The sequence below is a fragment of the Bos mutus genome, chromosome 15, assembly GCF_027580195.1.
Source record: "Bos mutus isolate GX-2022 chromosome 15, NWIPB_WYAK_1.1, whole genome shotgun sequence".
In the NCBI taxonomy this organism is placed as follows: domain Eukaryota; kingdom Metazoa; phylum Chordata; class Mammalia; order Artiodactyla; family Bovidae; genus Bos; species Bos mutus.
The window spans coordinates 30,267,310-30,294,761 of record NC_091631.1 but is presented as its reverse complement, the minus strand read 5'-3'; the positions used below and the strand labels follow the sequence as shown (position 1 = coordinate 30,294,761).

At 45.1% G+C, this 27,452-nt stretch overlaps 1 protein-coding gene across 1 annotated transcript in view; it reads right to left on the bottom strand.

The window, feature by feature from the left end:
- The window catches only part of CLPB (ClpB family mitochondrial disaggregase), a 147,821-nt gene that overhangs the window by 50,964 nt on the left and 69,405 nt on the right, over positions 1-27,452 (bottom strand). The window contains exon 5 of the mRNA XM_005893508.3: positions 16,943-17,071. Within this exon, the coding sequence (XP_005893570.2) occupies positions 16,943-17,071 (129 nt within the window). The remainder of the gene's footprint in view (positions 1-16,942; positions 17,072-27,452) is intronic.

Here is a 27,452-nt window from a genome sequence, read left to right as displayed (position 1 = left end):
ATCAAACCAGTCAATCCTAAAGGAAATCAATCCTAAAAAGCCATTGGAAGGACTGATGCTGAAGCGCCAAACTCTGGCCACCTGATGCGAAGAGCCAACTCATTAGAAAAGACCCAGATGCTGGGAAAGCTTGAAGGCAGGAGGGGAAGGGAACAGAGGACGAGATGGTTGGATGGTATCACCAACTCAATGGACATGAGTTTCAGCAAGCTCTGGGAGACAGTGAAGGACAAGGAAGCCTGGCATGCTGTAGTCCATGGGGTCACAAAAAGCTGGACACGACTGAGCAATTGGAACAACAAGAGATGAATAGCACGTGATGTAAGTGTTGGAAGTAGGGGGATCCTTAGCTCATTTTCATTTGGGGTGAGTCTCCTGGAAGTTGTGGGCTTTCAGGAGGTCAGCCTCATTTCCCACTCTCCCCATAATCCAGCACAGACTATCCTCAGAGGTGGCAGGAGGTTCTGTGACCAGAAAGCAGCTGGGAGCAATTGTCAGTAGGGAGGGAAAGACTCTGGATAAAGCCGAGTTCAAAGTGGACTATAATAAGAGCTCGGGTCCCCAGGCTTCAGCACCCCTCCTCCCCCTTCTGCAAAGACAGCTGAGACCAAGGCAGCCGAGCCTGGGGTCTGGGCTGAATTTAGCAGTCATAATTATACTGCTGACGTCTGGGGCACAGCCACAGTCTCTGCAGAAGGCAGCAGCTTTTGTTCATGCGCTAAAAACACACCATCCTCAAACATGCTAATCGCATGTCTGCTTCCATCTAACAGCATTGAAGGGAGGCTGAGGAAAGGGCACACAATGCCCACACATCTGGCTAATTCAGTTATGAGGCCAATCAATCTTGATGGGTTGTCTATAAAACACCAACCACCCCAAAGGACTGAACTGACCAGATGTTTAAGCTTCTGTTGACCAATCCCAGCCTAATGTCCATAGCAGGGAAGAGGGGTTATCAAGAGATGGCTTATGCTTCCACTCACAGGTCTATTGCCAAAGCTAAGTAAAGCCTCTGCTTGAATGAGAAGCATTAGTACATCAGAGCAGTGGTTGAGCCAGGCTCACTGGCATGAAATACACTCAAATATACAGACCTTTACTCTAACCTTAAGGAAAACAGGAGGCCTTATTTACAGTTGGCTTTGAGAACAACCACAGAAACAGAAACTGATGAAACAGTCTGCTAACTGCACTTCCCAGCAGGAAGAGAATCAGGAGTACAGAGGCAAGTACCTTTAACTATGACATTAAACATCACAGGTTGCAGTTCTGGGCACAGGAACTGTGTGTTCATCACTGATGTCTGCTTTTCACCACCACCACCACCACCACCCCGGCATCAAGTTTGATAAGAATTACTTATCTCCCTCATAAAATTGTTGCTTGAAAAAAAAAAAATCAGAAGCCACTGCCAAAAGGAGTCTTCCAGTTAATATTATGCCCAACCACAGTCACCAGGCAACAATCACCAAAAATAAAAGTGGAAGGGTAGTGGGGAGATTAGGAAAAGGAGAAGACAGGGAATAGACTTGAAATCTATACCAAGAAAACCATTTCAACCCAGAGCTTCTTGCTGGTGCTAATGATTCCATTTTTTCTCAAAGGGGCTTTTCCCTAATCAATTCTAAGGACTTTACCAAATCTGTCTCAGAGTCTAGGCTTTATGGCAAACCAGATGGATGAACATAGGTAAAGGAAACTTACAACTTTTTTTAGAAAGTGATGAGAGAAGCACAAATTAAAAATGAGGATTTGTTATGATAGCCCATGACCAGAACAGCACTTGGCATCCAGTAGGAGTTTAATAAATATTTTCTGATTGAATAACTGTAACAGTTATGATAAACCTTTGTCTACTTTGCAGGTTCCTAGTCACTCTTCTGTCCCGTCATGGGTGACACTCAAGGTTGAGTACTCAGCCCTTGTCCCTTTCTGTCTGCATCCATTCTCTTTTAGAAAAAAAATTGTTCCAATCTTTACAAACTATCCCAGTGGTTCTCAATCCTGGCTGTACATTTAGGATTATATGAGAAGCATTAAAACTGTATCAATACAAAACTGAAGAAAATATTTGTAACATATATCAGAAAAATAGCTAATATCCTTAACTTGCAAAGAACTTTTAAAAATCAAGAGAAAAACAAAAACCAAAAGTCCCAGAAAAAAATAGGCAAAAGACATTTTGGCAGACAATTGAAAAAAGGAGAAAAATGATTCTTAAACATTTGAAATGGTGCCCATTTCACTCACAGTAAGAGAATCAAACTAAAACTATACCAAAGTACTCTATTTCACCTATTAGATTGGTAAAAGTTCAAAAGGTTGGCAATATACAATGTTGGCAAGGCTGTGAGAACACAGCCACTTTCACACAATATAAGTAGAAATGCAAAAGGCACAACTTTTATGGAGGAGAAATTTGCAATACCTAACCAAGGGCATACATTTACCCTTTGACCTAGCAATAGCGCTTGTAGAACTCTGCTGTAGAGATGCACCTCCCATTATTCCAAAATGTACGTGTAAGATGCTATTCACATAGCATTATTTTTAACTACCAAAGCACAGCATATATAGTTCATACACACAATGGATTACTATGTGACTACAAAAAATAAGGACGATCTCTGTGAAATGATTACCGAGTGACTTCTAGAAAATATGGTTAAGTGAAAACAAGCAACTGCAAAGAGCATGTATAATACATTATCTTTTATGTAGGAAAAAGGAGAAATAAGAAAACATATATATATTGGCTTAGACAACGAAATACAGGAAGGACAAACTAGAAAACAATCAAAATTGGTTATCTATTACACAAGGGGTCAGGGCTTACTGAGGAGAGCAGGAAAAGGTTGAAAGCAACACACAGGAGGGAGTTTCACTTCTCTGACTATACCTTTTTGTACAGTTTTTAGAAAAAGATTAATGGTCTATATATTCAAACAACAAAACTAAAACAAGGAAAGGTAGAGGAGAAAAACCCTAAAACTGAAAGCGTGTTGAAAAAATTAACCCAACTGCATTTCAAATTAACAACATAAACACCCTGAAAGGAAAAACACCCACCTAAATAACCAAGGAACTAGTATTTGACTATATACCCTCAGCCTTGGATGGAGTAGCTGGGCCAACTATAAACATATCCTGACCTGAACTCTTTTAGTAGTTCGTTTTCTATAGTGGTTTGGCTGAAGAAGGTCTGAAGACTTTTTGGATATATTATAGGATTAAACAAATGAGTTGTGTATCAGGGCTATTTGGAGTCAGAATTCTCACTACAGAAGAAGGGACACAGAAATGTGAAATGTGTGAGGACAAGGAAGAACCCTGTAATGATGGACTGGAATGGGAGGTATTGGTATTCTCAGGACTTCTAAAATAGGTACGTGCATATGCATATAATATGCATATACATAATAGTGTGTATATGCATATGCGTGTGTGTAATAAGTACACCTAGTACTCATGTTTTGGTCTCCAATACAATTGCCCACTAAAAAAGTCTTAGGACTCTCAGAGAAATGGCTGATTCCAGGGCAATGGCAAGGTGGATATAAGGTAAGATTGAAACATCTAGTTATGCAAGAAAATACGGAAATTAAAAAAAAAAAAAAAGATGCAGGTATGGCACTCTGGCCAAATCTGAGATAATTTTAGCACCAATATAACCACTAAGGGCAGTAATACATTATAGAACCCTAAAGCAATAGTATCCATAAGCACACATAACAATAAATAAATAAGTGAGAGAGAAGGAATTCTTGTTGATCACAGAAATGCCAGTTGCTGGTCAATTGTGGAGTGAGTGCTCACCCTTTTGAATTTTGTACTGTGTGCAAATTAACTATTCAAAAACAGGAAGAAAAATAAAACATTTATAAAATATCTCTGACAGTGCAGCAGGCAGAATAATGACCTCTAATGATGTCCATGTTTGAATCCCTGGAACCTGAGAATGTATTAGTTACTCAGCAAAAGGGAATTAAGGTTTTTCATCAGCTGACTTTGAGATGCAAAGATTACCCTGGATTATCTAGGTGGGCTCAACATAATCACAAGAGTCCTTACAAGTAAACGAAGAAGGCAGAAGAGTCAGTGTCAGAGTGGTGGAACGTGGGAAAGACTTGAGGGATTGTGCTAGTCTGGGGATGGAAGGGGCCAAGATAAGGAATGTCTGAGACAAGGCAGCCTTGAGAAGCAGCAAATGGCAATAAAACAGATACTCCCTGAGTCTCCAAAAAGGAACACAACTCTGATGACACTTTGATTTTTGTCCAATGAGACCATTTTAGACTTATCCCCAGAACCATAAGTTACTAAATTTGGGTGGCTTTAAGCTGCTAAGTTTGTGATCATCTGTTTGCAGCAGCAATAGGGAGGCTACCTAAGGAAAGCTACAGTGGCTGCTTCTGAGGGGGACCAGGGGTGTGGAATGGAGATTTCCTTTTCACTACACATCCCCTGGTACTGCTTGAAATGTTGATTTTTTTCCCCCCACATTTTTTAAAGTAAAAATCACTGCAGCGCTAAACAAGCCAACAATAGACAATCACTTCAGGGACTCTCTACTGGCTTCAGAGTTGAGCACAAGTCCTCAGGCTCACCCCAAGGTCCTCCATGCTCCGGCCTTCCCCTGCTCACCATCTGACAGGTGGCCAGTTTCCTCCAGGTCTCAAACATGCAAGGCTCATTTCTGCTCCTCCCACACCTGAAAAGCTTCCCTCCTCCCTCTGCTGATCTATTCTGCCTGTCCTTCAGGATCTGCCTCCAGGCCCTCTCCTCCACGAAGCCTTCTACAATGCCAACACTGATCTTCCCCTCCTCACCTCATTTATTACATTCACTGGTTTTTTTGCTTCCTGGCCTTTGTTTATTAGAGTTTCATTACCTACTGTCATGGTGTTCTCAGCGTGCTTTGTGTTTGGGCCTTTTCACTGAACCAGCGCTCTACAGTGTGCAGTCTGAAGGAAGGGCCTGTATCTTTCTTTCTACTCCTGCAACGCCTGGTGCGCATTTATAAATAAACTCAGTCAGCAAACATTCACTGAGCATCTATCATGTGCTAAGGATAGTGCAAGGTGCTAGGGATATAAGTCCTGCAGATCCAGACCCTAACCTGTGTAATGAAGGCAAGATCTATTAATCAGATAACTGAATAGCTATTTGCTGTGTTAAGAGTGATAAAGAAATTATACAGGCTGCTTTAAGAGCAGAGTAACCTTTCTAGGAACCTCTTCTAAGGGATGCTGGTGGTCAGCTGCAGGAAATTAATTAATAGCTGCTGAATAAATGTGAATACTTAGATTTGCAATTAAATCAGAGGGCAATTATTCATTCAGAATTACAAAATATGAAAATTAAAAGGAGCTTTGAGACTGCAATCCAACTAACTTTATAGGTGGGGAAAACGAAGCCCAGTGAGGAGGAAGGGACTTACTCAAGGTTCCATCCACTGCAAGGCCAAGTTAGTGTAGGTCACATTAGTGCTGCATAGGGTTCATTACTAAGGGAGTTTCTGAAGGATTCCTGAAGTGGCAGACTCCTTTCTTTGGCTGCACTTAAAAGAATTTTTCATTTCCAAAATGATGTTCAGGCAGAAGACTGTGGGATCAGCCTACAGAGAGCATTTCTGCTGTGTTCTCCGTGGGACGCTGCTAGGCCTCTGTGTAACACAGCAGAGTATATGAAAGCTAGATGTGAACTCGTTTAGGGAAGGGAACTTTGGTTCTGACCCATCTTACCCTGGGATGGACCTCCGCTGCTATTTTGCAGGTCCTGACCTCTATGGACTAAGGTTCTCCTTCTTAAAACCCGTGCTGCCCTTTCTCTCTGCATTCTACCCAAGAGCACACTCACTGGATGGGCACGAGTGGGCTGACAAAGGGCAGCCGACCCTGCCATGGGAAACTGGAATCCTACTCAGATGTTTCCAGGCCCAGTGCAGGTGGAGAACACAGAACAGACCTGGCCCAACAAACGCTGACCTCTCCCTCACCCAAGGGAGCCTTGGCCTCCAGCTGCCACTCTTGGTGATGAGCTCATGCCGGATACCAGCCAGGCTCATCTGAGGACTGCCTGGAGCCGATTAAAGCCTTGATGAAATGCGGGTGCCTGGTGGCAGGTGGCTCTGGAGAGCTGGGGCTCTGGCGCCCAGGCACTCTCATCTCTAACTCAACTAAAGCAGCGACTCCTCTACGTCCACAGATCTGGGATACAGAAACACCCTTCCCTAGGGACAGCTCATCATTCTGCACTGCCCAGGCCAAAGGCAGAGGACAGGCCTTGGGGTCACTAAGGACCCTCTTTAGCCCTGACCTACTATGTGAACTGCAATGGCATCACTACAGAATCCCTCCGTTCCCCACTGTGCCCCTGACTGGACGGCTGCGTCTCTCTGGATGACTAATGGCTGTCACTCTCCACAGGCTTTCCTCAAGTTAAGTGACCGGTTGACATCTACACTTCAGGTTTCCATGTTTATACCATTTGCTCAGGGAAGACCTCCCTCATCTGCTTCAGACTAGCTTAGGCCTCCATTACACTCCTACCACCTTCTACTTTTCCTTAATACTACTTCTCTCAGTGGTAATTAGCTAATAATTTTGTGATTATTTGCCTAGATGTCTATACCCTGCCAGACTAAGCTTCATTAAGAATGAATAATTTGGGAATTCCCTGGTGGTCCAGTGGCTAGTTAGGATTCCATGCTTTTTCACTGCAAGGGTGTGGGTTCAATCCGTGGTTGGGGAACTAAGATCCCGCAAGCCGTGTGCCTCAGCCAAAAAAAAAAAAAAAGAATGGGGTGTGCTATACTTGTTAAATTAATAACTGGAAACCGATAAAAATACCAGTATGGGTAAGAGAAAGTTTTTCAGGTAACTTTTTAATAGTATTCTTTAAAAAGAAACTTTTATATCAGAGGGTCCCCTCCTATACAGCACATTAGCTATGGGACCAACTAGTCCAAGGCTACAACCAGGCACCATCCAAGCCAATCTTTTCTGGTTTTGAGTAGCATAGAGGATTTTATTACTTTCCTTTTTTTTTTAAATAGCTTTACATACCATAAAGTTCACCCATTTAAAGTATACAGTTTAATGGGTTTTTTTTAAAGTATATTTACAGAGTTGTATAACCATAATCTAATTTTAGAATACTTTTATCATCCCCCAAAGAAACCTAGCACCCATTAGAAGTCACTCTCTATCCCTCCACAGAAAATTGCTGGCATGGAGGGTTTTTAGGTCCGTATCCAAAATAACCAGAAGAAAACTTTAGCATCCAGTAATCTGATATGATTTCTTCATCATACAGATGAAAAAAGTGATTCCACAGAGAGGCTGTGATCTGCTGGAGGTCCTCCTGGGATGAGATGGTGGCAGAGCTGGGGCAGACCACGGTCTCCAGTTCCTGCATCCTAACGGTACTGCTTTGATCTCTCTACCACGTAATGTGTCTGTGTATCCCAAACTGCTTACCCCTCTGGACTTTAAGCAACTTGAGGGCAGAGGCTATATTCAGCTCATCCGTCTTCCCCTCTTGCCCAGGAGTACCGTTAGAGCAATGATGCTTGAAGTGCAGTCCACATACTGGTGCTGGTCTGTAAACTTTGTTACCAGTCATCGATGAGGTAAGCACAGTAAGTACGAGTAAGTGTCCAGAAACTTTTATACCAACTTAAGAGTAATTTCGCCTGTTGAACCTGATGACAAATTTGGGCCTGTATTTTGTATGCCCTTTAAAATATAATTTTTCTAAAATGTTTAAAAAAAATAAAACTTGCAGAAGACAGGTTTTTCAGATAGTTGGAGCATCACTGCAACCCCTCCCCAACTCTCTTTTCCTTCTCCTTTCTCCCGTTTCCTCGAATCTCTTGCACTGACTCCTCTTCTTACGTGCTCACACCTGAAATGTAGGCTCTCTCAGTTGTGTTCTTGGGCCTCTTTAGCTCTACAACTCTTCACGGACAACTCAGTGTCCACCACCCTCAAGAGACTGACAACTCTCAAATCTTCATATTTAACTTATAGTCCTTTCTCTCCTGAGCTTCAGACTCATTTGTCCAACTGCCCACTACACATCTCTACAAGTGTGTCCCACAGGTCCCCCAGCTGGTCAACAGCTATTTGTAACTCACATACCATCTGCCAGCTGTGAGGTGTTTTCCTTAAGAACTGTGAATATGGCAGTAAAATAAAGAGACAAGGTCTCTGTGATGGTAAGGCTTTCATCCTAGTAGGGGGGAGAGGCCGATGATAAACATACAAACAAACATGATCACTTCAGGGACTGATAAGTACCACAAAGAATATAAAATAAGGTAATAACGATGCAAAGTAACTGGAGGAGCTACTTTACTATGGTGGCCAAGAAGGTCTCTGAGGAAGGGAATTTGAGTTGAGACCTGAATTCCCAAGGGGAGAGTGTTCCCATCACTGGGAGAGATTGGTACAGAGACCCTGAGATGGGAAGGAGCTCAGTGTGGCTGAGGGATGAAAGAAGGCCTGTGTCACTGGAGAGGAGTGAACACCGTGGGTGAGGGAGTGACTAGAGATGAGGTCACAGAAGGCAGGAAGGGTCTAGACTACGTAGAGCCTTGCAGGCTATGGTAAGGAATTTGGCAGGCTATGGTAAGGAATTTGGATTTTATGCTGGTTTCACTGGTATGCCAACGGAAGATTTTAAACAACAGAAAGACAGGGTTTACGTTTTAAAAAGATTCTCCTGGCAGTTATGTGGAAAATGGATTCAGGGAGACAAAAGTGGAAATGGTGAGACTAGTTAGGAAACTGTGGTGATTATCCAGGAGAACTGGATCGTCCTGCACTGGGACTAGAGTTACAGCAATGGGAATGGCAGAAAGGGGATGGTTCCAGATTACTTTAGAGGCACAGGTGACAAGACTTACTGAACAACTTGACAGGTACTGTAAATGAGAAAGAGAACTCAAACATGACTAAAATTTGTGGCCTGAAAACTAGATAGATGATTGTATCATTTACTGAGATGGGGAAGACTTGGGGAATATCAATTTTGGGGGAAAAAACAGAAGTATATTTTGGCCATGGTGACACTGAGACTGAGGAAAGAACTGGAGCCAGGCAAGTGAATTCAGTGGTTAGCAATAATTTTTTTTGAGGACTTTTAACTGTGAAGGGATGCAGAGAAATGAGGCAGCAGATGGAGGTAGATATGGGGGTCAAGGAAATTTTTAGTTTGCTTTGTTGTTTAAGATGGGTGATATTAAGGCATGTTTTCATGATGATGGGAATGAGCCAGCAGAGAGGAGAAAACAGACAATGCAGGAAAGATGGGATCATTGGAGGAACGAAGTAATTGAGAAAGCAAGTGGAAATAGAAGCCTGAGCAGAAAGCAGAGCTGAAATTGGGAACATCTTCCATTGTAGAGGTAGGATGGCAACACACGGGAGTACAGAGGCAGGGAGGCTGGTGAAGTGATGGTGGGATGGTAAGGTAGTTCTCTTATGACTGCAATTCATTTTCTTTATGAAGTGTGAGGTGAGATCATTAGTTTGGGAGTCAGGGAAGGAGACTGCTGGACGTCTGAGGAGAAAGAAGGTATATGAAAGTTGTCTCGGTCCAGAACAAGACTGTGATTTTACTCAAGAAGTATAGTGGGGTGGTTGGCAGTACTGAGTGTCTGAAATTCATGAACATAAATGTAAAGTGAGTCCAGTTAGCATGGTTTATGATTTTTTTTTTCCTGAAGCAATATTCAGCTCTTCAGATACAGAATGAAGTAAAAAGAAATTGGGTTTAAGTAGGGTTAGTGTTTCATCAAGTTGAGTACAAAGAAGGAAGAAAGAAGCAAAGAAATAGTTAGAACACTGGACCGTGGAATCTGAAAGTGTGAGGGAGGGAGGAGGAAAATGTTCAAAGCAGAACTAGTCATTCCTCTGCACCTCAATTCCACCCATACCTCCTTCTAGTATTCATTACCTCAGCACAGGCACATACCATCTACCGGCCATCTGGTCCAGAATCTGGACCAATCTTGACCGCTCCTTTTCTCTCACCATCTGATCCAACTGATGCTACTCCTAAATCTTTCTGGGATCAGTCCTCCTCTCCCACTGCAACTGCCTTGCTTCAGGCTCCACCTAGACAATTAAAATAGCTTAAAAAAAAAAACACTCTATTTATTTGGCTGTGCCAGGTCCCGGCATGGTCCATCTTTAGTTATGGCATATGAACACTTAGTTGCAACATGTGGGTTCAAGTTCCCTGGCCAGGGATCAAACCTGGGCCCCCTGCATTGGGAGCATGGGGTCTTAGCCACTGGACCACCAAGGAAGTCCCTAATATAGCTTTCAAATGAAATAATTTTCCTTTCTTCAACCCTGCTCCTCCTAATCAATTTCTTCCCCTATTTTTCTCTAACCTTTCTTTCAAGTCTAATGTATATACACAAAAGTACAAAAAGTGCATAAGGATACAGGTCAAAGAATTTTCCCAAGGTGGAAGTATAACCAGTATCTAGATAAAGAGGCAGAACATTAAACACTTCTGAAGTCCCTGTGTGTCCTTCCCCAGTCACTATCTGCCCTCTTGAGGGTAACTGCCATATTGACTTCTTACACGCGATGGTTTGTCTATTTTGAACTTTCCCATTGGAGGAAAAGTTCTATTTTCTTAGCATATCTTATGTTACAGGCCTTCATTACTGGCTCTTGCTTTCCATTCTTCAATCCACACCCTACAAATTCAGCTCTTCTGAATTCAGCATGCTGCTTCCTACTCCATACCTCTGAACATGCTGGTCCCTCTGCACCTTTCTCTCTCTACCTGGTAAACTCACACTCATCCTTTAAGACTTCATGTAAACTCCATCTCCTATAGCATGCTCTCCCTGCTCTCTTCAGAGATTTAAATGGTCTTTTGTGTTCCACTAGCACCTTCTATACACCTCCATTAATACACCAGATGGCAATTTTTGGCTAAAATGTGTGATTTCCTCACCGACCTATGAGCTCCTTAAGGGCAAAGACCATGTCTGGATCATCTTTACTTCCCAGGTGCTGAGGGTGAGTGTGACAGGAGAGATGCTCAGTTAAGTGTTTGAAAAATGAACGAGAAGACTCACCCAGGGAGCTGGAAGAGGTCCTTGTAATCAGCTACCCTAATCTCTCTATTTTACTATGGAGGAGAAAGGACTTGCCTAAAGGAGAGAGGGTTTGCTGGTGGCAGAGCCAGAACATCTGATCTTCACCCAGGGCTCATTCCCCTTCCCTGTACTGCTGGCGAGAATCAGAGGATGACATTTCCAGAGAGCACAGCCTGAGGCAAAACCAATCCCTTCCACATCGGGCAGCGCAGCCAGATGGGCAGACACTGAAGTGGAACAAGAAACAGAGCTTTAAGTTTTTAGCCCCAACAACAAACTAACAGGCTGTTAAAGGGAATATACCAGCACTGGAAAGGTTCCTTGCCTTAGGCAGTGATGGTGGGAATTTAAGGACGGCTGGTTAACACTAACAACTGAGCCCTATACTTGGACAGAGGGACGAGGAAGAGCCAAGAAAGTAAGTAGGAAAGAGGCTAAGGGAAGCACTGGGGAAGGTATCATTAGGTGTCAGAAAGCCCGGCATTTCTGAGGTGATGCACACTGGTGGCTGAAAAGGCAGGGGAGGGGCACTGTGACTAAGACAGCTTCATACGTGAAGCTCTAGACACTAAAGCAAGTGGCCCAGGAATCAAAGACACCACATCTCCAGTGGTATCCAATCTACAGTGGCTTTGGAGGTTCTGGCGCATCCAAATAGGTATTGAACTATGGGCGGGGCACTGTGGCAAAGAAGGCAGGGAAAGTAACACACAGTCTTCGTCCTCAATCAACCTCAGTGCAGTAGAGGGGGGCTGGGCCCAAATCCCAGGGAACAGGGCAGACCTTAGAAGGCAGGCAGCATGAGAGGTGGGTACTGGCTGGTAGAAACCATTCTGCTAGGCTGAGAAACAAAGTCTTGAAGGGAAAGGAGAGGCAGAAAGACCTGCAAGGGTAAAGGCACTGAGGTGGAAACACGGAACAGACATTATAATGGTGTAACTGGAGCCATTAGGGCAGCAGTGGGAAAAAAGTTAAGTGAGGGTCAGACTGCTGCTGCTGCTGCTGCTAAGTCGCTTCGGTCGTGTCCGACTCTGTGCGACCCCATAGATGGCAGCCCACCAGGCTCCACCGTCCCTGGGATTCTCCAGGCAAGAACACTGGAGTGGGCTGCCATTTCCTTCTCCAATGCATGAAAGTGAAAAGTGAAAGTGAAGTCGCTCAGTCGAGTACGACTCTTAGCGACCCTATGGACTGCAGCCTACCAGGATTCTCCATCCACGGGATTTTCCAGGCAAGTAGAACAACTCTAAAACCAGGTTAACAAATTAGGATGGGTAGGATTCCCTTTAAAAAAAATATGTAAGTGCTGGGTGTTTTGAAGTTAGTAACACATTATATGTAGAGTGCCTACTCTGCGGAACCTACACATGCCCAATCCTGACAAAACCTTAAAGGGTAGGTGGCACACTCTTATTCCAGATGAGGAAAGAGGACTTCAGAGTGGTCACAGCTTCCCCAGGACAGATGGCTATTAACTGGCAGGGCTGTATTCAGATCCTGACTCCACAGTTTATGCTCCTTCCTTGCAGCCTTTCTCATCTGGGGCTTCTCCTCTGAACCACAACTGGGAAATTATTTGAGTAATGATTTTTTCAATTCTCCCAGGAATAGCACATAACTTGTACCACTTCAGATAGGAGAGAAATTAATAACCCTGTGTATAACAGATGCCTGAGAGCATTAGAGTTTAATTTTCCAGAGGAACCCTGGATGAGAAAGGCTGCATGGTAAGAGATATGTTTTAGGAAAATGGATCTGTGAAAGTAGGATCACATTCCTGGGACGAAAAAGCTGTGAAAGCACCTTAACGGCCTTGGAACCACAGGGATGAGTCAGCTCCAGGGGCTTGAGGAAGGAGGCTCCCCACCTTCTCAAATTACTCGTCTTTTCAGCAGTCCTGCCTTTCCTTCCTTCCTCTAACCTTTTCCTGTATGTGGCAGTCAAGTGCTGAAAACAGGCCTTTCTGCTCATAAGACAGCGACCCACGAAGAAGCAGCATTTTTCAAGAGGAAAACCACAGAAGCCAGTGGATCCACTTTTCTGTGGAGGCTGGGGGTATAAAGCTGGCACCGGACTCAGAACTCTTGCACACAAATCCATCTGGCAAACTCTCACTGCCCTCCCCGACAAGGCTGAAGCAAGCCATCCTCTGGGAAGCCTTCTGTAACTGACCCTACCTCCCTGCTCACCAGGCAGAAGCAGGTATTTCCTCCTTGGTCTCCCCAGAGCCCTTTGTCCAGAACCCTGCTGGGGCACGCGCCTGCCGTCACTGCCTGTTTCCATATCTGTCTCCTCCACCAGTCTGCGCCTCTCTCAGGACAGTTTGCCAGATCCACCTTAGATGCCCTGAGGTCAAAGGTGACAACTGGCTTACCCAGAGTCACACTAAAGAGCTGAGATTTAAACCCAAGTCTGTCTGATCCCCAATTTTGTGTTCTTCTCACTATGTTATGGGGCCTCCTGAAGATGAAGTGGCCTTTCTGTGCTAAGCACCCATCGCGACAGTGAAGTGTTCAGAGGCAGCACTGTCAGAGCAGACCAGACCACCTGGAGAGGCTTCCTTAGAGGATCTAAGCTGAGAAGAGAGGGAGTGTGATGGTGTTTTGGGCAGGGTGGAGAAGCTGTAGGCAGAAACAGAATGAAGAAGTCTTAGATAGGAGTACAGATTTCATGGGGAAGGAATGGGATTATAGCTGCCAGGGTGAGCATTTGATTTCTTTACACAATCATGGAGAATCTATCTGTACTTGGGACCTTTAAAGACGTCATCACTAATCCTCACGCCCACTAATCCCTGTGATGCTTCCCAGATGTTATTTACTCATTTGGCTGTGGTGGGTCTTCACTACTGCATGCAGGCTTTCTCTAACTGTGGTGGGCGGGGGCTACTCTTTGTTGCAGTGTGGGGGCTTCTCACCACAGTGGCTTCTCTCATAGAGCATGGGCTCTAGGTGGGCTTCAGTAGTTGCAGTTCAGGGGCTCTAGAGTGCTGGTTAAGCAGCTGTGGTGCATGGGCTTAGTTGCTCCACAGTACATGGGATCTTCCTGACCCAGGGATCAAACCCATGTCCTCTGCATTGCAAGGTGGATTCTTAACCACTGGACCCCAGGAAAGCCCCTCCCAGCTGTTATTTTACAGACAAGAAAACTGAGGCTTAGAGAGATAAGGTAACATGTCTAAGCCAACAGAGCTAGTAGGTGGGGGAGCTGGGATTCAAACCCAGGCTGGCCTGACTCTAAAGCCCTGTTTATTACTCCATGCTGCCTCTTAAGGGGTCAGAGAACCTCCCACATTACCAGACTGCTGCTGCTGCCTGGACCTCCCCCAGCTCTCATGTGGGGACTGCTGATCAGAGGGCGAGTGCGGCTGCCCCCTCTAGCTCCAACCCTCTAAGATCTGGGGGCCCTAAATCCTTGTGGACTGAGCAATTTTAAGGACAAGAGTTGTGTGTGGATCCCATGAGCACAGGCTGGCCCCATGTCTAGGCCTGCTTTGGGTCTCACAGAGAAAGTCTCTAAGGTGCTGCAGCAAAGCCAGTGGCAAATATAGGCTGAAAAAGCTGGACGGTCAGGAAATCAGGGGCTGCCCTCCCTGAAACCTTCTGGAGGTCAGCTGAGGTCAGAAACTTTGGAAATGTTACTGGCAAGAGCCCCTAGGACAAGGGAACAGGATCCTGCCTCTCGGTTGGCTGGTCACACACACAAGCAGACCAAGAGAGGTCAAGGGGGGAGGGAGGTCAGAAGTTGGCAAGCCTGCAGGCCCTGAGGGATGGCCACTTGTTCAGGTCAGAAAGGGAGAAATCAGTGGGTTAATGGTTTTGGCCCTTGAGGCTGGGAGGCTAGGGCAGGGGGTGTAAATGGATTCTGGGTAAAAAGGCAGGTGGGTGAAGTGTAAAGATGGGGGCTAAGGGCATCTGTTCCAAGTCAACAGGCAGGAACCATGCCCCTGGAACGGCTCAAATGGCCAGCCTTGGCCTGGGGGGTAAGGGTGGGGTGTTTCATAAAAGGCCCGTGCTTCTTCATTTTAAAGGTGTTCGATCTGCAAGGCTGGGGAGAGGGACTCTTTGTAGAATGAGTTTCTTGTCCATTTAGGGGCTGATGGGAAGTGGGGAATGTAAACCACTGGACAATAGCTGGGGGTATTGATTGATTTTAAGGCACGGCAGAGAGAAGCCCCATAGTGAACGTTCTAATTCTTAGCTACAAATGTCTCTCTTTGGAGAGCTTTCCAAAGGACAAAGTGAGTAGCATGTTACTTGGGGACGTTTTCTAAGTCTCTGCTCCTGTAAACAGTGAGTTCTTGCTCCAAAAGCACCAGTCATCCTAGATGCTGTCACCATATCCGTGAGCAGTGCTGCCCCTCGCAGTGTTCATTCCCAGACCAAGGTGCACACTGGCTGCACTGGGGCAGGTCCCTTGTAGGCTGTGGCTATGGGCCAGGCCTGGGTCTTAAGTCAGTGTGATTGTGGTGGATGGAAGGTGGTAGGACTTGAGGATTACTGGGAAACCCTTCCAGTCCAATCACAAACACTAGAAGATGATATGGGGACACTGGGCTAGAGAGGCGAAGATTCTAGGGCTGAAAGTACTTTATTTGAAGATGGGGTTTTGAAACAGTGATTGACTGCAGAGGACAGCTGGCAGAAGATACTAAGAAAATCATACCTACTTAAAAGAATCTATTTAAACCAGTCACAGCAGAATTAAAATGGAATGGGCTCCCAGGGAAGAAGGAGGGTTCCCTCAGTCTCTGAGAGACTTCAAAGAAAGACCAGCCAGCTAGCTGCTGGAGAGGTTTCTGCCAGGAGGAGAGAGGGCGGGCAATCAGGTAAACTGGAGGACTTCCAAAGATCCTTCGAGCTCCCAGGTTCTATGAAGAATGACCACTGACAAGGAATGCCTTGGTGTCCAGGCCCAAGAGAGGGTCCCTAAACCTTCAAAAAGTGCAGTGAAGGCATAAAACAGGAAGTCAGTGCCATAGTGCCATACCAACTCAGGGGCCTGGGCACCATGCATCCTCGCAGGATGCTTTCCTCACTCTCCAAAGGAGAGGCTGGAGTAAGATAAGGGCAAGTGACTGCCTGGGAGGCCTCTGGCAGGTACCAGATCTGGACAGGACCAGACCAGCCTGAGTATGGGGATGGTATGTATTATCCCTCCAATACATCAGTGCTCTCCAAAAGAAGGGTAGTCAAACATTTGATAAAGATTTATTGAGTGTTTACTGTGTGTTAGGTACTATGTCAGGTGCTAGAATGAATCAGCCATAGTTCTCGCCCTCAGAGAGCTCAGAGTCAAGTTAGGGAGAAGGCTACTGAACACACACACAAAATTCAAGATTGCAACAAATGCAACCATGGAAAAAGAATAGGGTGCAATGAACCAGAGTGATGGAAGAGGCCTGATTTAGACTGGGGTGGGGCAGGGGGATCAAGGTGGATGTCTTTTGAGTCTGAGGTTAGTAGAGATTTGAAGGCTCTCCCCCCTTGGTCCACCAGTCCTGCTCTGGAGGACACAGGGTAGAAGAGAGGATACTTTTGGGGAACGCAACAAGCAAAACTCAGAGCATGAACGTTCAGGAAGGATGGCATGGTACACCACACAACCGTAGGCAAAGAACACACTCCAGCCACATGAGGGTGAATCCCGCATGCACGTGGCCACTGTCACAGAGTACAGGCAGCTTTGAGGCTTTCCAGTCTGGGAGGGCAACACGGCTTTGGGGAAGCTTGGCATTCCTGGAGGAGAGAGGCAGCTAAGTCCACACTTCCTGCCGACTAAGCCCTCCGCCCCACTCACCCATGCTCTCACCTCCATCAAGCAGCTCCTTGACAGTCCGGTAGTCATCAGCGAGGACAGCATAGTGTAGGGCTGTGCAACCCTTGAAGCTGGCGCGGTTGTTCAGCCGGTTGTTGAAGTCATCCTCTCGGGTGACCAGGACTAGGGGGACAGCAACACAAACCCTTTCATTAGCAACAAATGCCAAGAGCCACCAATTTCACTTTCTTCCTCTTGGCATTTTTTTCCCTCATTCACTCATCTACTTCCTTAATAAACAAATAATGGCACCTACTATGTGCCTGGCCATCTGTGCTGGGAAAGAGGAAGAAAAACAGAGCCCGGTTAATTCCACATAGGTTTACTGACATCTATTATGTGATAAGATTCGTTTGGGGACATAGAAATGAATCAGATATGGTCCCTAACCTAACCTGACAAAGGAGGCAGACAATAAACTGATGTTTACAGTATTGCCTGAGATAAATGCTATTATATAACAGGATGATATAAAAAGCCAGAAGGGAGCTTAGCTCAATTTGGGCATGAAGAAAGGATCTCAAAAGATGAGAGTCTTGAAGGGTGAAGAAAAGCAGGCAAGGGCAAGACAGAGGGCAAGTCAGGAGGCAGACAGAGGGTGTTCTTAGCAGAACAGTAACATGCCTCCTCTGTGCTCTGAAGATGTTTACAATCTAATATTTAATATTTTGTAAAGGATTTTTAAATTTATAAAAGCCATTAAGAATTTGAAACTACAGGAAAGTATAAAGGAGAAAAAGCATGATTATCTCAGCAATTTGAGAAATGGCATTTAATATTCTGGTATATGTCCTCTGATATCTATATTGATATTGATATGGACATTAGTAGATAGAAGATACCTGCATATATATCCTACATGTATATCTTACAAATTTGGAATTAATATATTGCAATTTTGTAATCTGCCTTTTTTCCCTTAACAAAATTTACTGCGAGCATTTTTTAAAGGCAGAAAGAACAAGTATTGCATGTGTCAAAGAACCAAAAACCCCTAGGCTCACTCAAGTGTTTTTATTAGTGACTCTCTCTCTCTAAATTGATACAAAAGAACCTAAAATCAGTTGCATTACTTTACAGGACCCTCTGGGTTACTGATCACACATGTGCCTGTTCATCGGGATAGTCACGACTTATGCTTGCTGTCCTCAACAGTCCCAGTATGGACAATATTTGGAAGGCTACTTAAATTCTGGGGCCTTTCCTTGGGAACTAAGACCCTACAGAACAATATCTATCCTGTGAAGGTGATGGGGTTTCTTTCTGCCTCATGTAGAAATTATCAGTGTACTTGCCTTATGTTCCTTCCTGAGCTTAGTTTACTGGAGGTGGAATTTGGGTCCTACCTACTTGTACCTGCTCCTCCCTCAGTCCACGGCACAGGGCCTGCACAGGGCAGGCTCCTCCTACTTCCTACTGGATAAAGGCATGTAATTCAGTCAAGAGAGAACCTTGCCTATGTAGTCAAAAGCACCAGACAATTCTTAAGCCATTCTTTTCCAAGATGTCTTGGAATGGAGTTTATGCATTTCCCCCTCCTACAAAACTGAACTTCCTATTGGAAAGCCAGCAGACTGTCACGCTTCTTCCTAAACCTAACAGAGATTTCACCTAGATCACTTCATGGCAAATAGATGGGAAACAATGGAAACAGTGACAATTTTCTTGGGCTCCAAAATCACTGCAGATGGTGACCACAGCCACGAAATTAAAAGATGCTTGCTCCTTGGAAGAAAAGCAACAACAAACCTAGACAGTGTATTAAAAAGCAGAGACATTATTTCACCAACAAAGGTCCATCTAGTTAAAGCTATGATTTTTCCAGTAGTCACATATGGATATGAGTTGGACCATAAAGAAGGCTGAGTGCCAAGGAATTGATGCTTTTGAACCGTGGTGTTGGAGAAGACTCCTGAGAATCTCTTGGACTGCAAAGAGATCAAACCAGTCAATCCTAAAGTAAATCAATCCCGCATATTCATTGGAAGGATTGATGCTGAAGCTCTAATACTTTGGTCACCTGATGCAAAGAGCTGACTCGTTAGAAAAGACACTGATGCTGGGAAAAATTGAAGGCAGGAGGAGAAGGGGATGACAGAGGATGAGATGGTTGGATGGCATCACCGATTTAATAGACAGGAGTTTGAGCAAGCTCCAGAAGATGGTGAAGGACAGAGAAACCTGGCGTGCTGCAGTCCAGGGTGTCGCAAAGAGCTGGACACAAATGAACAACTGAAGAACAACAACTGACCTTCTCTGCTCTTTGGCTGACATGGTCATTTCACACAATCTATGTAATTCCCCTAACTACTTTATATAGTGCTTGTTGCTTAGCCGCTCAATCATGTTTGATTCCTTATGACCCCATGGATGTAGCCCGCCAGGCTCCTCTGTCCATGGGATTCTCCAGAGAAGAATACTGGAGTGGGTTGCCATTTTCTTCTCCAGGGGATCTTCCCAATCCAGGGATTGAACCTTGGTCTCCTGCATTGCAGGCAGATTCTTTACTGACTGAGCCACCAGGGAAACAGGCATTATAATTCTCGTTTTATAGACGAGAAAGCTAAAGTACAGAGGTCATACAGTTAATAAGTGGTTGCATGAGGATTAGAGCCCAGGTCTAATCTGAGTCCTCACGCTATTTCCCCATCACATCATGCTTTCACCCTCATTTTGCAAATGAAGGAATCAGAGCCCAGATGTTCTGGTCCTAGCCTTGGCTTACACTCTCTCTTCTTTCCCTGCTCAAGTGAAGGTGCCAGCATACTCTCTATGGAACCTGCCCTAACAGAGATCGGCCTGAGGTTTGTAGATAACACCCAGGTAAGATGGCTTAGGTGGTAGTATTTCAAATGTTTGGTCAAAATGAAGTTGTTGGAGTATGTAACTGGAGAACAGACCATACTTCCTTATGGTCTGGTGAATCAGTGGTCCATCAGCTCTTCTGCACCAGAGGCTCTCCCAACTGATGACCCCCACCCCTGGAGTGTTATCTGACCTTTCCTGGAGTAGGGTAAACAGGAAGAAGGCCTCTGATTAGCTAATATATATGTCCAATGTACAATGGTATCTGCATGTTTCTCATGCAGGACCTAACTTTAGGACCTAACTCAAAGATTAACTCAAACTCTTAGTTGAGAACAGTCTTATCAAATCATGGCAAGGGATTTTGTTTCCAGCCTACTGCAGATTAGAAGAAGCAAACTAGAAGGCTGGGAAGAAGTTTTCAGAATCAAGTATGTGGATCACAGTCCAGAGCTCACCAGGCGGGGAGGGAAAATAACAGTACAACAAAAACCTGAAAGAGGAAGCCAGAGAGCACAGTACCTCAAGAGCCAGTAGGGCACCACTGAATTGCCACACAGGACATTAACTGCTAGATACAGTGATGAACATGAGGAAAAGGGATAGTTGGTTCAAGAAAGCAGGAAGGGTATAACCCATTTTACAAAGAAAAGATATCATCCATTCAAATTGTATTCTTAATGAACACCATGCATGGTGGAAGCTTCTGGAGATATACTAATGAACAAGATACCCTTCTTGACTCTAAGAAGTTAACATCTGATGCAAGAATCAGACCACTGAACGGACAAATCATAAGTGTGAGACAGAGTTATACATGGGATGCTTACCATAAAAAGCACAAGAACTCAAGGGGCACAGCTGGGCTATTTGGTTCAGGGACAAACATCAGCATAGTGGCAGTGTCACAGCCCAGCTAATAAGGAATGTCTATGAAGAGAGTCCCTGCTCCCCTCTGAGGTCTCCTCTCACCATCCCCTTCCTAATGCTCTTTCTAGCCTCTGAGCTTTTGCAAATACTATTCCACTGCCTGGAACATTTCCCTCTCTCTCACGCCATCAATTGACTAACTTCAATTCACTTTTAGGCCTCTGATTAAAAGTCACTTCCTCCAGTGATTCTTGCTAAGTTTGAGGTAGTTATTCCTCCCAAGAGCTTCCCTAGCACTTCAGGCATCTCCCAATTACAGTATATATTACCCATTCCATTGCAATCACCTGATTACCTGACTATGTTACCCACTAAACCAAAAGCACAATGAGGAAAGGAAGTGTGACTGTCTTCCCCACAGTTATACCCCCAGTGTCTGGCCATAAATATATGCTTGACAAACACTTGTTGAATCAGCAAATGCATACATAATACATAATTAAGGCCCTACTATTACCTTGTTTTGGAATAATAATAATACCACCAGCCAACAGTATTTAATGGAGGAAGGAGAGTATAGCTGTTAAATAAGTGAGCTCTGGAGCCAGATCACTTGTGTTTGGGTCCCAGTTCTCACTTTACTGACTGTGTAATCTTGGGTAACTTACTTAACCTCTCTGTGCCAAGTTTCTTTACCTGTAAGTAGAGATGATTAACATGTTCTCTCATGGGATATCATAAGGATTAAATGAGACACTGTGAGTAAAGGGGCTTGGAACAGGACCTAAGAGTACCTCTTAGCCACTGTCAGTTATTATCCCTACTGTCTAGTCTTATGCTTCCAAAAGTGTACTCTCTCTACAATAAAAGGTCTGGGAATTTCTGCATACACTTTTCCCCTCCAAGAGGCACAGTTCTGAGTAAGAACCATCTATTTAATTTGGTGGTGGTGTTTAGTTGCTATGTCTTTTGTGACCACATGGATTGTAGCCCACCAGGCTCCTCTGTCCATGGGATTTTCCCAGGCAAGAACATTAGAGTGGGATACCATTTCCTTCTCTAGGGGGTCTTCCTGACCCAGGGATCGAACCCACATCTCCTGCATTGGCAGGTCTATTCTTTACCACTGAGCCACCAGAGAAGCCCTAATTTGGTTATTACTCAGCAGTTTTATGTTTGGCAGCCTCTCCACCCACCCCGTTAAAATCCTGCAGCACTGGTGTTCCATGGAACACTCTGGAACTGAACAGTGCGTAACAACATATAAAGCATTCCCTTTACTTATTTACTTCAGAACGACCCTGTGAGGTGGAAGTTCACTCTCCCCGTTTTACAGATGGGGAAGCTGAAATAGAGCAAGGTGCACAGCCAGTCAGTGGTGGAACTAGGACCCTGTCCAGGTTGGCTAGACCCATTTTGTGTTCTTAGCAGTAAGCTCTTTTCCCCTTGTCACCCAGCTTTAGAAGCCCTGTCCCAGGAGATCTTACTGAAACCCCCAGATCATTAGATCTCTATCAGAAAAAAAAAGTGTCTAAAGGTGGGAAAGAGGAGGTGTGTGCAGCATACGCCCTCACATTCTTACTTGCTCTTGTGGAGAAAGAGGAAGCAAACCCACAGAAGCTAAAGTGACTCATTCAGGGCCAGCTCACCAGCTGGCCACCACGGTGGTCTTTTGAGGCCCAGTGTGTACAGCTGGTCCTCAGCCAGTGAACCATCCCCTTCCCAACAAAGACATCCACCAGCCCATCTCCAGCACAGGGGGAGATGGGCTCAAGCTCCTGCTTCCCCTCCAGGCCAGCCATCCCTGTCCCTTCACCCCTGTGGCCACAGAGGAATGACACAGTATTACTTTGTCATCCTTCTGTTCCCACCTCTGCCTTTTGAGGCGCAAAGTCTATGCTGGGGTGCTGTGGCCAGGGTCAGCCTGGGGGCCTTGGCAGGTGTGCAGCTGATGTACACACAGCAGGATTTCCTGCACTCAGCAGTGTCAAGGAGTCAGGAGAGGTGAAAGGGGTCCCCAAAGCCCTCCCTATAGCTTGACCACTAGCTGCTGCTGCTGCTGCTGCTAAGTCGCTTCAGTCGTGTCCGACTCTGTGTGACCCCATAGACGGCAGCCCACCAGCCTCCCCCGTGCCTGGGATTCTCCAGGCAAGAACACTGGAGTGGGCTAGCACTGCTGAAACTGCAAAACAAAACAAGACAACGCCCCTCTGCCCCCAAATCACTGCCTCACATGATGAGAAACAGTAATCAAAGGTAAAGGACTCACACAGTCCTGAAATCTTAGATCTGCTACTTACTAAGGTCTTCTACCTGTAAAATGGGCATGACAAGCAATAATTTGAATATTAAATGAGAATCAAATCTGATAACAGATTTTAAAAAATATTACAAACATGTAGTAATGCTGCTTCCTCCCCCAGGGTCAGCACTGGGGATACAAAAGTGAATCACACATGGTTCTTGTCCTCACATTGCTAAGTCTATTGGAGGAGACTTTGAAAAAAGCTAAGTGAGGCAAAATGAGTGGTCTCCCAGTAACAAAAGCTTTACTATCATTGCCTTGTGAGGAGGAAAGGCAACGTGCCACACCCAGGAACTCATGTCATCTACTGCCATGGAGTGCCTTTAAAAATAGGAGCATGTCTCCATGAGGGGGAACCTTTACGACTAACCTGATGAACATGAGGAGAACCCTTACATTTGTGCAGCACTTAAGGGTTTAGACAGCACTTCAAGGCAATTGTCCCCTCACCCCAGGTCAGCCTAAGACAGACAGGTCAAGTATTATTCTATTGAACAGAGGAGGAGACAGAAGTAAAGAGGCTGGATGGCCTGCCCAACTCAGATGGCTAATCGGTCCTGAGCCAGCCTGGCTCCATCTTCCATATTGCACAGCTTCTGCCAGTGCCCACAGGCTCAATCCTCACATACCCCAGCATCAGCCCACCTGGCATGAAGCTCAGGGACTAAGCTAAGTTCTTATTGAGAGTCTCCAGGAGGAAGCCTCTGGGCTCTCAGCTTCCTTCCCATGAGGTGTTCTGTATCTACTACCTTGCCAAATCCTCACTCCTAGTGCATCACCAAGCTGCCTCCTCAGCTTCTGCGGGCACTGTTGTGCTTGTTTTTAGCCAGGGGATGGGTCAAGAGGGAGACTCCTTGCACTGGATCACTGTTCCTGGGGCAGGCAAGGCTTTTCATTCCCTTGCCCAGCCTGGATGGCTCTCCTTCCTCTCTAAGCCCTCCCTGTTCTTCAAAGTCCAATTCAAGGCCTTATCTTCCAGGAGGTCCTGTCCCCCCAGCTCTGCTCTGGAAGCCTGTCATGCTGATAGCGTGTATCTATTTACTACTTTACTACTTGTTTGTTTATTGTCTACAACACTTTGTGTAATACCTTTTTGTGTTATAATTTCCCTTCTGACTCCCCAGTTTCCTCATGGATGACAGAAACTAGTTCATAACATTTTTTATATGTATCCCACCCAGCATCACTTCAGTATTTCATGCAGCTTCAGCCATGAGCACAGAGGAGCCCTCATTCACCCCCTGCCCTGGAGCATGCCACCACTGAGCACCTCAGCACAGTGAATGTTATGAGAGGCATGTGTGCACACGGTCTGGTGGCAGCAAAGACGGACACATGTCAGGCGGCTTGGGGAGGAATCTCCCCAGGCAGAAACTGTCTGGAGGACGAGGTAGAGAAGAGCATTCCAGGAAAGGAAGTGGTGTTTGCAAATGACAGTGGGTGAAATTGCATTACCTGTCTGTACAAGAAACTGGTTCTCCAATGAACCTGGAATGCTGAATGAAGGCGGGTGGAGCAATGGGCGCAGATGAGGTTGCCCAGGCAGACAGAGGCCTGATCCTGAAAGGGGTTAGGACTCTGTTCTGAAAGCTATAGGCAGGCAACAGTTTTTGTTGACAAATTAAGCAGCATGGGGAACAGCAAGAACAAAAGACCAGGAGAAAAGTGAATTGGATTTAAAAATGGTTTCCACTAAACTTGCTATGTATTTCAATCCTTCCATGTCCCAGATTCCTTATTTTTAAAGTGAGGAGTTTTTCTCACATCCATGGTTCATAAACTTTAGTGGCATGAGAATCATGTGGGTAACTTGTAAGAAGCACTGGACTAGTCTCTGAGGGCCCTTCGCATTCTAATTCTCAGGGATGGCAGCCGGGAGGAGCTACCCCACGCCCGAGGCCCGGGGCAGCGGCTGGGAGGAGCAACCCCACGCCCGAGGCCAGGGGCAGCAGCTGGGAGGAGCAACCCCACGTCCAAGAAGCGGAGGGCCGAGAGGAGCTACTCCACATTCAAGGTCAGGAGGGGCGGCGGTGAGGAGATACCCCTCGTCCAAGGTAAGGAGCAGCGGCTGCGCTTTGCTGGAGCAGCCATGAAGAGATACCCCAAGTCCAAGGAAAGAGAAACCCAAGTAAGACTGTAGGTGTTGCGAGAGGGCATCAGAGGGCAGACACACTGAAACCATAATCACAAGAAAGATGCAAGGCTGGCCAAACCCATCCCATTTCCAAATGCCTGATTCCACTCTAGGGAAGCCAAGGATGTCTGGGCACCAGAATGTTCTTCCCAAATCCCATGTGTAGAAAGTTAAAGCAAAGCCCTCTAAGACACCAAGTCTTGGGATACTGGAGACCTCTAATGTCTCACTCAAACTGCCTCTCCCTGCCAAAATCCAACTTAAATTAGGTCTTCCTGTACCATATATTCTAGTCTGTTTCCTTGTTTATCCAGCAAAGTATTGCATACTTTCCATGGGCTGGGCCATGGCAATAAAGAGGCCCTGCCCTGAAGAGCTTACAAATGCTGCAAGTAACACTGAAAGAATCTTTTACGAAGTATCACTGAAAGGGAAGAGCTCAGAATACTGAGGTGGAAAGACCTGGATTCTAAACTTTGGTGATGCTGGAAAATTATTCCAGACCTCTGAGCTTCAAATTTCTCCCTGATAAAATGGGAGCACTGATATCTATAGATTGTATTGCTGTGAACATTGAAATGATGTGATACAGTGAAGGGCGCAGGAAGTGACTATACCTAGGAAACGGTACAAACTAACATGTAATTTTCAAACTAAAATATCCTCCCCTGTTCTGTAACCTGTAATATATCCACATTCCCCTGTTGACTTTCAGAGGCTCTCCTACCTGGTCCTAATGTCTCTAAATAAACTGTTAACTCCTCCCTTCCTGCTAGTGAGAACTCCCCACCACCATGAAAGGATCCTACCAGGGATCCTCAGTAGGCAGCACTATGTATCAGAAAGAGCATAAAGGTCAGAGTCAGTCAGACTGGTAAGCAAAACTCACTGTACAACTTTGATCAGATTAACATCTTTGAGAATCTGTTTTCTCATCTGCAAGATAGATATCATCACCCTACCTCACAAGACTGAACAGCAAAACCAATTTAAAAATGGAAAAAGAATCTGAGAAAGTATTTCTCCAAAGAAGATATACAAATGGCCTAAAAGCACATGAAAAGATGCTCAACATCATCAGTCATCAGGGAAATGCAAATCAAAACCATGAGATACCACATCACATCCACTAGAATGGTTAAAGTAAAAAAGACAGGAAGTAACAAGTGCTGCTGAGGATGTGGAGAACCTGGACCCCTCACGCATGACTGATGGAAATGTAAAATGGTGCTGTCACTTTGGAAAACAGTCTCGTAGTTCTTCAAAAGGCTAAGTACTGAGTTACTATATGAGCCAACAACCCTAGATATACACCCAAGAAAATAAAAAACACTATGTTCACACAAAAATTGGTACAAAAACATTCACAGCAGCATTATTCATGATAGTCAAAAGTCAAAACCAAAATGTCTCTCAATTGATAACTGGATAAACTAAATGTGGTATAGCCATCAATAGAATATTATTCAGCTATGAAGAGGAATGAAGTATTGATACATGCTACAACATGGACGAACCCTGAAAACAAGTCAAAAAGAATTCAGCTACAAATGATCACATATTGCATGATTCCATTTATATGAATTGTAAATCTATGGAAACAGAAAGTAGATTACTGGTTGTGTAGAGCTAGAGAGCGTTAAGAGAAGTGCAGAATGACTGATAACGGGTATGAGGTTTCTTTATGGGGCGATGAAAATGTTCTAAAATTGTGGTAAGAGCAGCACAATTCTTGTGAATATACTATAAACCACAAAATTACACACTTTAAATGAGTAAACTATGTGGTATGTAAATTACTCAATAAAGCTGTTCTATTAAAAAGTGTAAGGAACTGAGCACATTGCCTGGCATGTACTGTGTGTGTGTATGAAGTCGCTCAGTCCTGTCCGACTCTTTGCGACCCCATGGACTGTAGCCCGCCAGACTCCTTCTGTCCATGGGATTCTCCAGGCAAGAATATTGGAGTGGGTTGCCATTTTAAGGTGCAATACATGGTAATAAATTTATTCTTGTGCCCTTTCCTCTTCTTTTTAAAAAATTTATGTATTTACCATATTTATTTTTGGTTACACTAGGCCTTTGTTGCTGTGTGTGGGCTTTCTCTAGTTGCAGCGAGCAGTGGCTATTCCTCCTTGTAGTGCTCAGGCTTCTCTCTGTGGCAGCCTCTCTTGCTGCAGGGCACAGGCTCTAGGGTATATGGGCTTCAACAGTTGTAGCTCGTGTGCTCAGCAGGTGCAGCTCACAGGCTCTAGAGCAGGGGCTCAGCAGTTGTGGCGCACAGGCTTAGCTGTTCCACGGCATGTAGGATCTTCTCAGAACAGGATCGAACCCATGTCTCCTGCACTGGCAGGTGGATTCTTAACTACTGTACCACCGGTGCGGTCCCC